This window comes from Dreissena polymorpha, chromosome 5 (assembly GCF_020536995.1).
Source record: "Dreissena polymorpha isolate Duluth1 chromosome 5, UMN_Dpol_1.0, whole genome shotgun sequence".
In the NCBI taxonomy this organism is placed as follows: Eukaryota; Metazoa; Mollusca; class Bivalvia; order Myida; family Dreissenidae; genus Dreissena; species Dreissena polymorpha.
Genome location: NC_068359.1, coordinates 81,931,057 through 81,948,327, shown reverse-complemented (window position 1 = coordinate 81,948,327; position 17,271 = coordinate 81,931,057). Strand labels below are relative to the sequence as shown.

The window sequence follows — 17,271 nt, the reverse complement described above, 5'->3', positions numbered from 1 at the left end:
ACAAGTAAATTTAGCACTGAAACTGAACATTTAAAGCAAAATGCATGTAAATGAATATTTGAAATGGTTTGTTCACTTTATACACAGCAATTTAAAGGACCCATAAGTCCCAATATGAAGATTTCACAACACGAATTTTCCAAATTTCAGTTTTTTTGCACTAATTTTTCCCACTTGGTTTGGTACTTGTACTTTCCCAATATGGAAAACAAAATCGCTGACTTTGTCTGGGGGGTAAACCTAAAGTTCCCTTTGGTTACAGCAATAAAGGACTATTAATACTCACTTGAATGCTCATACACAATGATTCTCATTATACATGCTCGAATTGATGAGTTTGTATTGAAAAGATAACCAAAATAATTGTCTTATTTAATCAGTCAAAAAATACATGGTAACATGTATTAAAAGGAAAAGAAAACTTAAGATATATTGTTAACAATTTCTGAGTAGAGTGAGGGTGTTCCGCTTGTTCCAGTAGGGCTGGCGAGAGCCAACCTTGGTCTTGTTGAAACATGACCTTACCAAGCCCTATTGAAGACTTAAACAACATGAAAAGTTAAATTTTTCTTATTTTCTGACACACACAAATATAATTCAATTTGTTATTTTTCTATTAAATAAGTCACATTTTATAGCAATATAAAAACAAGAAGCTTAAGTTAATTATTGTATAACACACAAGAAATTTGCCAGAAATTTGTGAACTAGGAAAGTATAATATGGATGCTTAAGCCTCGTTCGATAAAAACTTGGATTATTGCATGTGCATTGAGTGTCGTCCCAGATTAGCCTGTGCAGTCCACACAGGCTAATCAGGGACAACACTCCACCTAAACAGGATTTTCTTTAAGAAGTGTGTTCCTTTCAATAAAAAATACCATGAAGACGGAAAGTGTTGTCCCCAATCAGCCTGTGCAGACTGCATAGGCTAATCAGGGAGTACAGTATACGCATATACATTAAGCCCTGTTTTCCTGTAGCAAGGCTCTAAAGTTTAATTTATTCAAAACTCACCTGTAAATAGAGAACCAGTGCCGACCCAAGGCAGGTCACCGTCACGTTTATGGCTGCCCATATAAGAGCAGGCTGATACAGGCAGCCCTCATTGAAACATTTGTCTAGATCTGAGAGGGCAGTTAAAGAAATGTGTCTGAAGAACAAGGATGCCCAATATACATATATTTATCAAATATTCAACCATAAATCTTCATTTTGTTATCATTAGTATTGTTCAACCATATGCATTGTGAAAATCAGATTTCTATACTTGTGAACAGGGTTTCCTTAAATTTGATTTAATAAAGATGCAGTAAAATCTGAAGAGATCCTGTAAAATTCAAAATAAACATTACCCTCATGTACAGTAGATTTTTGTTTAGCCGATGCACAGGCTTTACCACTGGACACAGAAACCCGTGTTCTTTTCCACACAAAAAGTGTACAGTTAACCCTTTACCACTCAGAAGCAAAGTGAAACTGGCTATGTGCAAACAGTATAAAACCAGAACAGCCTGCGAGTAACTGGCGGTCTGCTCGGGTTTTATCCTTTATGCTGCTTTCTTACTAAATTAAAGTTTTAAAGGCTTCATTTCAAACCCTTATATACTTATGAGCAGCAAACAGCATAAAACCTGAACAGACTGCGAGTTACTTGCAGGCTGTTCTGGTTTTATGCTGGTTTCAAAAGCCATTTTCTCTTTGCTTCTGGGGGAAAGGGTAAATGAAGGCATTTCAAAGCAAATTGGAAACCAAATTCCAATCCCTTTTAATATCTAAAACATTGATACAAATTTCAAAGGCTGAGGGTGAAACTAATGTATTTGCTTACAGGGTTTATATTTGGCTGATTCTGTAGCCTTTATTTGGTAATATTCCCCAATGGAAAAAAGTATATTTTTCTTAAATTCAGTCTCAAAATTCACAATTGATGGTGTGTGTATTGATCATCATGTGTGCCACCTTCTGAGAAAACTGGGCTTAATGCATGTGCGTAAAGTGTCGTCCCAGATTAGCCTGTGCAGTCTACACAGGCTAATCAGGGACGACACTTTCCACTTTTATGACATTTTTCGTTTAAATGAAGTCTCTTCTCAGCAATAATCCAATTTAGGCAAAAAGTGTCGTCCCAGATTAGCCTGTGCAGTCTGCACACTTTACGCACATGCATTATGCTCAGTTTTCCCAGAACACGACTCATATTTACAGCTCATCTCTGCATCATCACAACAACTTTTAGTACTGACCTATAACCTAATTGATGTTTGACTTTCAGCTGTTTAATAATAGAGCTGAGAAGTATAAAAGAAATTAAAAGTTTGAAGTTCTAATTTTTCATTTCACTGATATCTTTTTGATTAGTTTTTTTTTGTTTTACATGTGTATGTACATTTTAGCAATACATGTAAATATTAAAAAGTTATAAATCAAGCAATGATAAGATTTCCCAATTTAAAGTACATGACGCTAAAATTCATAATTTCATGGCTATTCTCTATAAGTCATATTCCCGAAATGGTGAGAAAAAGCATTTGCTTTAAGGTCATGGTGGAGTGGTGAAAATGGTGTTCGCCTAGCAATCAAAAGGTTCCAAGTTCAATCCCCACCCTCGGAGTGTTCTCAAGATTTCCTCTATCTACACTAGTCCTTCTCAGGAAACGGATTTGAGAGTAGCTCAAGAAGCTTCAGATTTTCACAAAATTGAACTAAAATAAACAGGTTTAGACTTAAAACTTTACAAAAACTAAACTTATGTATCTGCTTAGCATCCTTCTTACAGATGCAATATATTTCCACGAAAAAAAAACAACAAAGCAAACAAATTATTATTCAATAAGTAAATGATAGCTCCAGCCGTTCTTCAGAATTTTGGGAAATTCGTGACTCTAAATTTTCACAATTTCAAGAAGTTTGCGACTCCAATTATCCCAATTTCAAGAAGTTCGCGACTCTAATTTTCACAATTTTAGAAAGTTTGCAACTTATTTTTTCACAATTTTTAACAGTTCTCAACTCATTTTTTCACAAAATGGGGGGGGGGGGGGGCCAAGGCCACTTCACAAAAACAAGAAAAAAAGCCCTGAGCTCTGTGAGGCTGTAAGGATACATGTCTGTATTAAGTGGAACTTTGCGTGTGCTAACTTCTCCACGAGAATGTGGACTGCAGCTGCCAGCACTGCAGTGAGGATTCCGATGAAAAACACGATCACCCAGTGGTGAATGAACTGGAGCATCAACTGCCTCTGAAACAGCAGAAACAACAAAATGAAATTTCAAATATAAAATAAATACAAGTGCTATCAAGGTCAGTGTTGAGTGCCCCAAAACAATAGTTTCGAGCCAATTTTGAAATTGGAGAATACAAACATTTTTTTTGTTATTTATTGAAAAAACAAGAGATGTGTTTGTAATAAACACAATGCCCCCTATTGCGCTGCTTTGAAGTCATAAATTTGACCTTTGACCTTGAAGGATGACCTTGACCTTTCACCACTCAAAATGTGCAGCTCCGTGAGATACACATGCATGCCAAATATCAAGTTGCAATCTTCAATATAAAAAAAAAGAGCTGACACCATAGGATGACATATGCCACCTATAATTGCTTTGATAGAAGTTATGAGCATTTATCGAAACCTAAACGCAGATTTCCAAATCTAAACGCGGACCCTAAGTTCAAGGTGAAGGTCACAGGGGTAAAAATTTGTGTGCGTATGGAAAGGCCTCAGCATACCAATTATGAAGGTTATTATTTCGAAACTTTAACGCAGATTTCGAAACCTAAACGCGGACCCTAAGTTCAAGGTCAAGGTCACAGGGGTGAAAATTTGTGTGCGTATGGAAAGGCTATGTCTATATACACATGCATACCAAATATGAAGGTTACATCTGATGGGAAATAGAAGTTATGAGCATTTTTAAAAACCTTATCGCAGATTTGAAACCTAAACGCTGACCCTAAGTTCAAGGTCAAGGTCAAAGGGGTCCGAATTTGTGTGCGTATGGAAAGGCCTTGTCCATATACACATGCATATCAAATATGAAGGTTACATCTGAAGCGACATAGAAGCATTTTTCAAAACTAAACGCAGATTTCGAAACCTAAACGCGGACCCTAAGTTCAAGGTCAAGGTCACAGGGGTAAAATTTTTGTGCGTATGGAAAGGCCTCGTCCATATACACATGCATACCAAATATGAAGGTTATATCGCAAGGGACAAGGAAGTAATGAGCATTTTTCAAAACCTAAACGCAAATTGTGACAGAATGACAGACGGACGGACAGTCCGATCACTATATGCCCCCTTTTCTTTGAAAGAGGGCATAAAAAAGCAATTTCAATCAATGTCCCCTATTTATTAATAGAGTAGGAAACGAGTTAGGCAATTTATTGCAATGAAAATTCCTGTATTTTAGGAAAATTTTCCTTCCAAGCTGATTAGGCACGAAGGAGAGGCAACCACTGCAGCAATGACTGCACTATGCCAAAAGATCTGGGAGGAGAAGTGGCCCAAGGAGTGAACCCAGTTACTGGTCATACCCCTACCAAAAAGGGCAACCTCAAGTTGTGTGAGAATATACCACTATCAGCCTCATCAGTCAACACAACAAAGTCATACTACACATCATCCTTAATGGATTGAAAAGTAAGGCCGAGGAACTGCTGGCCAAAGAGCAGGCTGGATTCAGAGCTGGGCGGAGCCCAGTGGAACAGATTTTCAACTGCAGAATCATCACTGAGAAATACCTGCAACACCAACATGAGCTATTCCACCACTTCATTGACTTAAAGAAAGTTTTCAACCACATGTAGCATGATGGCCTATGGTATGTTATGAGAGGATTCAACATTGATGAAGGGCATTCAAGAACTATATGGAAACGCCAGCAGCTCAGTCTTTCTCAACGGAAAGCAGGGGGACTTCTTCAGGATATCAGTAGGCATCTGTCAGGGATATCTGCTCTATCGCGTCCTGTTCAACATAACAATGGACGAGACTTTCCATGACCACCATACTTCTAACTCCATCTGTGGAAGACCTATCTCCAACTTGAGATTCGCTGATGATATTGACCTCATGGGTGGCACAAGCACAGTGAACTTGAAGATCTCACCAACAGACTCTATGAAAGAGACAAAGCATACAGGATGAAGGTCTTCACGAAGAATTCGAAGATCATGGTAAACAGCACGACCAACACCAGTGCAGTCGCCATGAACGGTGAGAAGCTAGAAGAAGTGACTAGCTTCAGGTACTTGGGACCAATCCTGTCCAAGGATGGTTCAAGTACTGCTGAGTGAAGTCCAAACAAGCAAATTTGTTGAATTGATATCCCCCACCAATATGATTCTGGACACTAATACAGTAGACTCTCTGTAAACCGGACGGTCTGGGGACCGGCCTGATCGTCCGGTTTTCAGAGAGTTCCGGTTTACCAAGAGTAGGTATATTGCCGAAATATACAATGTATGCATTGTGTACACAATGATATAAGAATAAAACAAACCATATACATTTACGTGTACCATGTAATAACTGTACTCATGTTATGTTTTTGTTTAAAGTATCTTCAAAAATGTATTTTTTTTTACTAAAAACAAAAAACATTTCATACCAACTTGTTTTGATTAATCCAAAAGTGAGTGTGGTGCTTTATACATGTACGTACATGTCATATAGGCAAGTGAGTCGTGTTCAACAAATTATAAAAAGGCAATAAATGAATTTGCAGACAGATGGATGGATATTTAACGGTCATATTTCTCACATTTTTATCTGCAAAACAAACAAACATCCATTTAAGCGTTTAAAACATGGCTATAAGATCTTTTAAACTACATGAGAAGATCACAAGAAAGTGATCGTCGCAACGGCATGCATTAATTTTGTAATTAAATTGGTTTATCATAATCTTAATAAAACGATCATGTCAATTATTTTTTGGTGTTTCCGCATGTCTATAATAGACATTCACAGTTTGTTTTACATGATTTAATCGGATTTCAATAGCGCGGTAATGACTTGACACCTTTATGGTATATGTTCAATCCGATTATCGATAATTTCTCGGACGGAATGTGAGACACCGCACGCGCTATGCTGACTAGGTATTGTTATTTACATGCCTCTGACATCTTGAGAATTTGGACAGTCCAGTGTACTCAATGTATTTTACGTTGAAATTGACAATATTTAAGGAGATATTTGTTCGGTTTCCGGTTTTGAGAGAGTTTGGTTTATTCAACATTATTTTAACAAAGAAATAGAAGGGTAATATATGGGACTAGCCCGACTGTTCGGAATCGGGAGATTTCCAGTATTTGGAGAGTCCAGTATTGGCAGAGTCTACTGTACCAAGTTTCAATAAAATCCGCCAAAGCATTTCCAAGATATGGCTCTGGACATACAAAAAGCATTTTTTCAAGATACTAATAGCCATAACTCTGTTATTATCAGATGGTGTACAATGCCATTTGGCGTGCATCATCCTATTATCCCTATATATATACTCATACCAAGTTTCAATGAAATCTGCCAAAGCACTTCCAAGATATTGCTTTGGACGGACGAACGGACAACGCCAAAAGAATATCCCTCCGCCCGCCTATGGCTGGGGATAATAAGAATTGCCATGTTGACTGCAGCAATGGCCAGACTGGGCAGGTTATGGACAAGCGGTTCCGTAAGCTTCCCCATCAAGTACAGGCTCTACAAGTCCCTCATTGTCTCCATCCTACTCTACTGCTGCCAGACCTGGACGCTTCATGGCATTTGAACAAAATTGTCTAAGAAGATTGCTCCGCATCTCTTACACGGAGCACAAGATCAAGGCGTATGTCTGCAACATGAGTGCGACACTTGTTGGTCCATGAGAGCCCCTATTAGCAACCATCAAACGACAAAAGATGGCTTCATTTGGACACGTCACCAGGAACGAATCTTTGTGCAAGACTGTTTTTAAGTGCATGTATACGTTGAGGCCGTAAGAAGAAAAGCTTGTTAGACAACGTAAAAGAGTGGACATCCATTCACATGGATGAATTACTCTCAGCAGCACACAACAGACCTGACTGGAAGAGGATTTCTGTATCGTCGTCCCTCATTACCCCCCCCCCCCCCCAACGTCCAAAGCAGTCAAGGGAATGATGATGATGATAAGACCAGATTCAAACTCAGCCTTAACATTGTCAAGAGAAACATAATTCTGAGCAAGTGTATCAAGACTCAATGAAAAATGTGGCCTCTAAAGTGGCAAAAAGCTCAAAGTTGATAACCACACAACACTCTTCACATGACAACGTATGCCCTACACAGGGTGACCACAGTAGCTCACCATGAACAATTTATGCTCAGACGAGCTAAACGTAAAATTAAATGCTATAACAGTACTATAATAAAACAATCCAAAGATACAGGTGTTATTCTTGATTTTTACCATCCTGAATACATAATGGTTCTTCAAGGGAAACACCACTGATAATGTTGTAGAACTTTAGGCCTAACCCTTTTTCCATATATGTATGGGCCAAATGTATATATTTGAAGTTTGAAGTACATACTGGTTCATGCATGATTTGTTGAATGTACTTATTGCAGCTACTCTAAATTATCGTCTAATATTTCCATTAAGTTAAACAATTCCAAAGCTGTTTGGCTGCATTGCAATCTGAACTGATGACAAGGAGATATTTGGGCAAAAAGATAACATTGTGCTGAGGAAATATATAAAAAAAACAACTATGAGTTGGTCTATTTATTTCAGCCTAAAGATAAACAATATGTTAATGTGTCAAGCTGTTTAATAGGCAAACAAGAGGGCCATGATGGCCCTGCATCGCTCCACTGTTTTTTCTTTGCGAAAAAAACGTGTAATGCGCATGGGTTGAAATGTACTCAAGCAAATTGTGACTTTCTCTTTCTATCCCTCATCCCACTGGGCGCTTAAAGTTGGAAGGATGAGCATTTTTATATATGGAAATAGTAACTATCGTGTTAACTAAACAGACAAAAAAGCCTGGGAATTGTTGCACAGGTCCTTTGCTTATAACGTACATGTAGGTACATTTATCTCTCCAAAATATATTGTCGTTCTTTCTATTTCACATATTTTTAGATGCTTTAGATCAAATCTACGCATTTGATTTGAAACAGATTCACAAGACCCATAGGAATCAAAATTCCTTAACCCTTTACCAAACAACACATTTTGGACTTTCCCAATTTGAAAGAGGTTGCAGACGTCAATTGAATTAAAATGGAATATGAAGGAAATGATCAGGTAGGGTAGAAATAATTGTGATAAAAGGAGAAATTGCTCATCAACCCACACATCCCTAAGACCAACAAGCCTGAGAATATTATGATAATCTAAAGATTATTTCTTTATATTTATAAATGTATTTAATTAAGTAATATATTCGACTTCTAAGATCAATTCATAACTAATATCAAGAAAATTATAAAATGGTCAGAAATATATATGGATTGTTGAGCAATTGACAATCATTTCAACAATTCGTGATCAGTCACAATTCACAAATGGAACAATGAATCATTAGTTATTAAAAAGCAGCATATACGATAGTTAAGACATTGCACTTCATTAATTTCAACACCTTCTCTTCGATACAAAGTTTGAGTTTACCATGCAGTATCATATATTGACTTTCCTTGAAATAATTATGTTCATGGAAGCTGTGTTTTTAAAATCAATAATATATTATTAAACTGGTTTTAACACTATAAAAAAGACATGAAATTAACATGTCATCCAAAATATTTTGATCCCGATATATGGTCACTTTAGACATATTTAAATAAAACCCGACTTTTTTCAGTTTATAAGAAAAACATTCATAACACATGTTCTTACTTCAATGCCTTTGTAAGCAGTCACCATCTGACCTAAAATGGCACTAAATGACAGGGTTTTATCTCATGTTTACAAGATGTTGATGTTGTTGTTGGTCACAGCCAAACAGCCTCAGTAATCTCCACTGGTAAACGTCATATGTTCAGTTTTGTTACCCCCGGAGCCGGGCAAATTTGAGCCCAGGGGAATAATTTGAACAAATTTGGTAGAGGACTATTAGATATCACTACATACCAAATTTAGTAGCCCTAAGCTCTATAATTAAGAACAAGAAGATTTTTAAAGTTTGCACAAAAAAGGCCTTATTTAAGCATATGTTCATTTTTGTGACCCCTGGGACAAGGTCAAATTTGTTCCTAGGGGCATAATTTGAACAAACTAAGTAGAGAACTATTAGATGTCACTACCTACCGAATTTGGTAGAAATAGGCCCAATGGTTATGGACAAGAAGATTTTTATAGTTTGCACAAAATGGGCCCAATATAAGCATATTTTCAATTTTGTGACCCCTGGGGAACGGTCAAATTTGATCCCAGGGGCTTAATTTGAACAAGCTTGGTAGAGGACTATAAGATGTCAGTACATACCAAATTTGGTAGCCCTATGCCATACGGTTATGGACAAGAAGATTTTTAAAGTTTGCACAAAATAGGCCTTATATAAGCAAATTTTTGATGTTTTGACCCCCCAGGGCAGGGTCAAATTTGACCCCAGGGGCATAATTTGAACAAACTTGGTAGAGGACTATTAGATGGCACTACATACCAAAATTGGTAGCCCTAGGCCCAATGGTAATGGACGAGAAGATTTTTTAAGTTTTCACAAAATAGGCCTTATATAAGCAAATTTTCAATTTTTTAACCCCCCGGGGCAGGGTCAAATTTGACCCCAGGGGCATAATTTGAACAAACTTGGTAGAGGACAATAAGATGTCACTACATACCAAATTTAGTAGCCCTAAGCTCTATAATTAAGAACAAGAAGATTTTTAAAGTTTGCACAAAAAAGGCCTTATTTAAGCATATGTTCATTTTTGTGACCCCTGGGACAAGGTCAAATTTGTTCCTAGGGGCATAATTTGAACAAACTAAGTAGAGAACTATTAGATGTCACTACCTACCGAATTTGGTAGAAATAGGCCCAATGGTTATGGACAAGAAGATTTTTATAGTTTGCACAAAATGGGCCCAATATAAGCATATTTTCAATTTTGTGACCCCTGGGGAACGGTCAAATTTGATCCCAGGGGCTTAATTTGAACAAGCTTGGTAGAGGACTATAAGATGTCAGTACATACCAAATTTGGTAGCCCTATGCCATACGGTTATGGACAAGAAGATTTTTAAAGTTTGCACAAAATAGGCCTTATATAAGCAAATTTTTGATTTTTTGACCCCCCAGGGCAGGGTCAAATTTGACCCCAGGGGCATAATTTGAACAAACTTGGTAGAGGACTATTAGATGGCACTACATACCAAAATTGGTAGCCCTAGGCCCAATGGTAATGGACGAGAAGATTTTTAAAGTTTTCACAAAATAGGCCTTATATAAGCAAATTTTCAATTTTTTAACCCCCCGGGGCAGGGTCAAATTTGACCCCAGGGGCATAATTTGAACAAACTTGGTAGAGGACAATAAGATGTCACTACATACCAAATTTAGTAGCCCTAAGCTCTATAATTAAGAACAAGAAGATTTTTAAAGTTTGCACAAAAAAGGCCTTATTTAAGCATATGTTCATTTTTGTGACCCCTGGGACAAGGTCAAATTTGTTCCTAGGGGCATAATTTGAACAAACTAAGTAGAGAACTATTAGATGTCACTACCTACCGAATTTGGTAGAAATAGGCCCAATGGTTATGGACAAGAAGATTTTTATAGTTTGCACAAAATGGGCCCAATATAAGCATATTTTCAATTTTGTGACCCCTGGGGAACGGTCAAATTTGATCCCAGGGGCTTAATTTGAACAAGCTTGGTAGAGGACTATAAGATGTCAGTACATACCAAATTTGGTAGCCCTATGCCATACGGTTATGGACAAGAAGATTTTTAAAGTTTGCACAAAATAGGCCTTATATAAGCAAATTTTTGATTTTTTGACCCCCCAGGGCAGGGTCAAATTTGACCCCAGGGGCATAATTTGAACAAACTTGGTAGAGGACTATTAGATGGCACTACATACCAAAATTGGTAGCCCTAGGCCCAATGGTAATGGACGAGAAGATTTTTAAAGTTTTCACAAAATAGGCCTTATATAAGCAAATTTTCAATTTTTTGACCCCCCAGGGCAGGGTCAAATTTGACCCCAGGGGCATAATTTGAACAAACTTGGTAGAGGACTATTAGATGGCACTACATACCAAAATTGGTAGCCCTAGGCCCAATGGTAATGGACGAGAAGATTTTTTAAGTTTTCACAAAATAGGCCTTATATAAGCAAATTTTCAATTTTTTAACCCCCCGGGGCAGGGTCAAATTTGACCCCAGGGGCATAATTTGAACAAACTTGGTAGAGGACAATAAGATGTCACTACATACCAAATTTAGTAGCCCTAAGCTCTATAATTAAGAACAAGAAGATTTTTAAAGTTTGCACAAAAAAGGCCTTATTTAAGCATATGTTCATTTTTGTGACCCCTGGGACAAGGTCAAATTTGTTCCTAGGGGCATAATTTGAACAAACTAAGTAGAGAACTATTAGATGTCACTACCTACCGAATTTGGTAGAAATAGGCCCAATGGTTATGGACAAGAAGATTTTTATAGTTTGCACAAAATGGGCCCAATATAAGCATATTTTCAATTTTGTGACCCCTGGGGAACGGTCAAATTTGATCCCAGGGGCTTAATTTGAACAAGCTTGGTAGAGGACTATAAGATGTCAGTACATACCAAATTTGGTAGCCCTATGCCATACGGTTATGGACAAGAAGATTTTTAAAGTTTGCACAAAATAGGCCTTATATAAGCAAATTTTTGATTTTTTGACCCCCCAGGGCAGGGTCAAATTTGACCCCAGGGGCATAATTTGAACAAACTTGGTAGAGGACTATTAGATGGCACTACATACCAAAATTGGTAGCCCTAGGCCCAATGGTAATGGACGAGAAGATTTTTAAAGTTTTCACAAAATAGGCCTTATATAAGCAAATTTTCAATTTTTTGACCCCCCGGGGCAGGGCAAATTTGACCCCAGGGGCATAATTTGAACAAACTTGGTAGAGGACTATAAGATGTCACTACATACCAAATTTGGTAGCCCTTGGCCCAATGGTTATGGACAAGAAGATTTTTAAAGTTTTCCCAAAATAGGCCTTATATAAGCAAATTTTCAATTTTTTGACCCCCCGGGGCAGGGTCAAATTTGACCCCAGGGGCATACTTTGAACAAACTTCATATAGGACTATAAGATGTCACTACATACAAAATTTGGTAGCCCTAGGCCCAATGGTTATGGACAAGAAGATTTTTAAAGTTTGCACAAAATAGGCCTTATATAAGCAAATTTTAATTTTTTAAACCCCCGGGGCAGGGTCAAATTTGACCCCAGGGGCATAATTTGAACAAACTTGGTAGAGGACTATAAGATGTCACTATATAGCAAATTTGGTAGCCCTAGGCCAATTCGTTATTGACAAGAAGATTTTTAAAGTTTGCACAAAATAGGCCTTATATAAGCAAATTTTCAATTTTTTAACCCCCCGGGGCAGGGTCAAATTTAACCCAAGGGGCATAACTTGAACAAACTTGGTAGAGGACTATTAGATGTCACTACATGGCAAATTTGGTAGCCCTAGACCCAATGGTAATGGACAAGAAGATTTTTAAAGTTTGCACAAAATATGCCTTACATAAGCAAATTTTCAATTTTTTTACCCCCCGGGGCAGGGTCAAATTTGACCCCAGGGGCATAATTTGAACAAACTTGGTAGAGGACAATAAGATGTCAATACATACCAAATTTGGTAGCCCTATGCCATACGGTAATGGACAAGAAGATTTTTAAAGTTTGCACAAAATATGCCTTATATAAGCAAATTTTCAATGTTTTGACCCCCCGGGGCAGGGTCAAATTTAACCCCAGGGGCATAATTTGAACAAACTTGGTAGAGGACAATAAGATGTCACTACATAGCAAATTTGGTAGCCCTAGGCCCAATGGTTACGGATAAGAAGATTTTTAAAGTTTGCACAAAATAGGCCTTATATAAGCAAATTTTCAATGTTTTGACCCCCGGGGCAGGGTCAAATTTGACCCCAGGGGCATAATTTGAACAAACTTGGTAGAGGACTATAAGATGTCACTACATACCAAATTTGGTAGCCCTTGGCCCAATGGTTATGGACAAGAAGATTTTTAAAGTTTGTACAAAATAGGCCTTTATAAGCAAATTTTCAATTTTTTTACCCCCCGGGGCAGGGTCATATTTGACCCCAGGGGCATAATTTGAACAAACTTGGTAGAGGACTATAAGATGTCAATACATACCAAATTTGGTAGCCCTAGGCCTAATGGTTATGGACAAGAAGATTTATAAAGTTTTCACAAAATAGGCCTTATATAAGCAAATTTTCAATTTTTTGAATCCCTGAGGCAGGGTCAAATTTGACCCCAGGGGCATAATTTGAACAAATTTGAAAGAGGTTCACTACAGGAACATTCCTGAGAAATTTCATCAGATTTGGACCAGTAGTTTAGGAGAAGAAGATGTTTAAAGAAAAAGTTAACGCACGCACTCGCGGACGCACGCACGCACGTACGCACACACGACGGACACAGGACCATGACATAAGCCCCGCTGGCCTTTGGCCAGTGGAGCTAAAAAAATCACACGCAAATATTACTAACAAATCTAATCTTTTACAATTAAATGAAGTATAGTAAAATAAAGTTGTTTGTTTACACAAGGCCACAACAAATTGATCAAATGTTCGTCAGATTTGCCGCATCTAAAAATCTTAAAACGAAATGCAAATATTTTTATTTTGCGCCCGCAGCAACAATTTTGCTGTCCACCTATTTATTTGATGATTTATTTAATTTAGCCTACTTATTTTACGACATAGACTGTAATAACGCTTTGCGTTATTAGAATATCGCTTTGCGTTATTAGAATAATGTTTTGCATTATTAGAATAATGCTTTGCGTTATTAGAATAAGGCTTTGTGTTATTAGATTGGTTTATGGTAAAAAAATGGCAGCGTTCGTCTGTCTTGTCGGCCAAAGACACAAATGGAAATGTTAATTTTCCCCCGGGGCAATGAGTCATTGCATCACAGATGATTTTAGTAATTTTATACATCAGCCACATCTACATCCGGATGTGAAATGTCGCCGGTATGCGTACGTTTGGTAAAAATCTGCAATAATCTTGTTGGTACTGATTCAGTTTAAATATCAAATATTAACATGCAAATAAGTGTCGCCATTGAACTAGACATAACAAGAGATGTGTTTGCCAGAAACACAATGCCCTCTTTTGCACCGCTGTGATTTATATTTATTTATTTTTTTAATCATTTGGCAGGTACAGATAATTATCTCCCTTTGAAGCTTGGTTTTGTTTTTTTGACCTTTGACCATGAAGGATGACCTTGACTTTTTTCCACTCAAAATGTGCAGCTCCATGAGATGCATGCCAAATATCAAGTTGCTATCTGAAGCCACATAGAAGTTATGAGCATTTTTTGAAACCTAAACGCAAAACCTAAACGCAAAGTGTGACGGAAAGAATGACAGACAGACGGACGGAGGGTCTGATCACTATAAGCCCTCCTTCAGGGGCATAAAAATGTTGAGTATAATATAAATTGTGTGAGCCTCCTATCTACTAGCTCAAACTGTTGATGGCTAAGTCCAAGGTGTACATAATGTCCCAAAAACATTTATTTAACATAAGTGCGAAAGTTAAGAAACTTTCTGGACCTCAACAACTTTACTGGGAATTTGATTGACATTTTTTATATTAAAATACAAAACACTCACAATGTGCAGCTCCATGAGATACACATGCATGCCAAATATCAAGCTGCTATCTTCAATACTGCAAAAGTGTACATTAAATTAGCGATTTTGACCCATATATTTGACCTTTGACCTTGAAGGATGACCCTGATCTTGACCTACCTTTCACCACTCAAAATGTACAGCTCTATGAGATACGAATGCATGCCAAATATGAAGTTCCTTTTTTCAATATTGCAAAAGCAATCACACAAACCAACCAACCAACCAACAGACATGGCAAAAACAATATGTTCCCCACTATAGTGGTGGGGGACATAATAATAAATTTTAAAATCTTAACTATAAATAAAGAAAATGTATTCTAATGCACTTCAGTATTAAATTAACTATAATCTATCAAGCATTTCAAATTTTAAGAATGAACATCACCTTACAAACAGACCCTTTCATTATAAACTAAGCTCCACTGGTAGGTTCTTCGAACCAATCAACTAAAGAAATATTTGACTGTGTTATCAAATGAACAGAATTCAGCCTTAAGAAATACGCTGCCACCAAAGATTTACTGATTACTGGTGCACATATATTTGCCAAGTGTTCACATAAAGAAATGAAAAAAGTTAACATGTTTACTTCTTATCTGATAGAAAAAGTAAACAAATGTATGCAACTACTATTTTTGTTCTTCAGTTTCTTTTTCAGGTCTCTTATTTAGATTAGTTTTCAAATTGTTAAAATGCAAATACAGCATATTTAACAGCTCTACATCAATGTGTTTTTTTTCATTCAACGTCGGGTCCGGTAATTGGCCCCATTCCCAATGGAAACAAGAGGGCCAAGATGGCCCTAGTTCGCTCACCTGAGATGAGTCGGTTCATTAAATCTTTACCAAATGTCAAACTTGACTTACCGGTAGATATTGTCCAGACAAACATCCTAGTCCAGTTTCATCATTATTTTATCTGCAATCATGATCAATGTACCTATGAAGTTTCATGATCCTAGGCGTAAGCATTCTTGAGTTATCATCCGGAAACCATTTTTCTAAGTTGAGTCACCGTGACCTTGTGTGTGAATACGTTTTTTGGCACTGTGATCTTGACCTTTGACCTAGTGACCTGATAATCAATAGGGGTTATCTGCGAGTCATGATCAATATACCGATAAAGTTTCATGAACCTAGGCATAAGCGTTCTTGAGTTATCATCCAGAAACCATTTTACTATCTCGGGTCACCGTGACCTTGACCTTTGACCTAGTGACCTGAAAATCAATAGGGGTCATCTGCGAGTCATGATCATTGTACCTATGAAGTTTCATGATCCTAGGCATAAGCAATCTTGAGTTATCATCCAGAAACCATTTTACTATTTCAGGTCACAGTGACCTTGACATTTGACCTAGTGACCTGAAAATCAATAGGGGTCATCTTCGAGTCATGATCAATGTACCTATGAAGTTTCATGATCCTAGGCCTAAGCGTTCTTGAGTAATCATCCGGAAATCATTTTACTATTTCGGGTCATCATGACCTTGACCTTTGACCTAGTGACCAGAAAATCAATAGGGGTTATATGCGAGTCATGATCAATGTATCTATGAAGTTTCATGATCCTAGGCATAAGGATTCTTAAGTTATCATCCAGAAACCATTTTACTGCTTTGGGTCACCGTGTCTTTGACCTTTGACCTAGTGACCTCAAAAGCAATAGGGTTTATCTGCGAGTCATGATCAATGTATCTATGAAGTTTCATGATCCTAGGCATAAGTGTTCTTGAGTTATCATCCAGAAACCATTTTACTATTTCGGGTCATCGTGACCTTGACTTTGACCTAGTGACCTGAAAATCAATAGGAGTCATCTGCGAGTCATGATCAATGTACCTATGAAGTTTCATGATCCTTGGCATAAGCGCTCTTGAGTTATCATCCGAAAACCATCTGGTGGACGGTCGGACCGATATGAGCAAAACAATATACCCCCTCTTCTTCGAAAGGGGGGGGGGGCATAATGAGAAAACTGCCCCCCTCCCAGCAGCCATGCTATTCAACTGACCAGAACCATTTTTTAACTCAACTCTCGTATCAAGGAAACAAATGTTCTGAGCAAGTTCCATGAAAATTGGGCCAAAAATGTGACTCCTACTGTGTTCACATGTTTTCACTATACACTGTAACTCCAATACAGCGCGGTCAATGGGGTCCAAGCCGCGAAACAGCGTTATAACGGATCCGCGTTATAGGTTTTGAGCTCATTTACTGCAGGGCGCTATAAAAAACAAGATGTGTTTGTGAAACACAATGTCCCCCTATATATGACCTTGACCTTGTGAAGGATGACCTTGACCTTGTGAAGGATGACCTTGACCTTTCACCACTCAAAATGTGCAGCTCCATGAGATACACATGCATGCCAAATATC

The 17,271-nt window shown here is 37.6% G+C and overlaps 1 protein-coding gene across 6 annotated transcripts in view; it reads right to left on the bottom strand.

The window, feature by feature from the left end:
* LOC127881998 (H(+)/Cl(-) exchange transporter 7-like) overlaps positions 1–17,271 on the bottom strand; it is a 147,161-nt gene that overhangs the window by 39,869 nt on the left and 90,021 nt on the right. For all 6 annotated transcript variants that reach the window (XM_052430339.1, XM_052430340.1, XM_052430338.1 and 3 more), the window contains 2 exons: positions 3,107–3,242; positions 1,018–1,127 (listed from right to left, as the gene is read on the bottom strand). In XM_052430339.1, the coding sequence (XP_052286299.1) occupies positions 1,018–1,127; positions 3,107–3,242 (246 nt within the window). The remainder of the gene's footprint in view (positions 1–1,017; positions 1,128–3,106; positions 3,243–17,271) is intronic.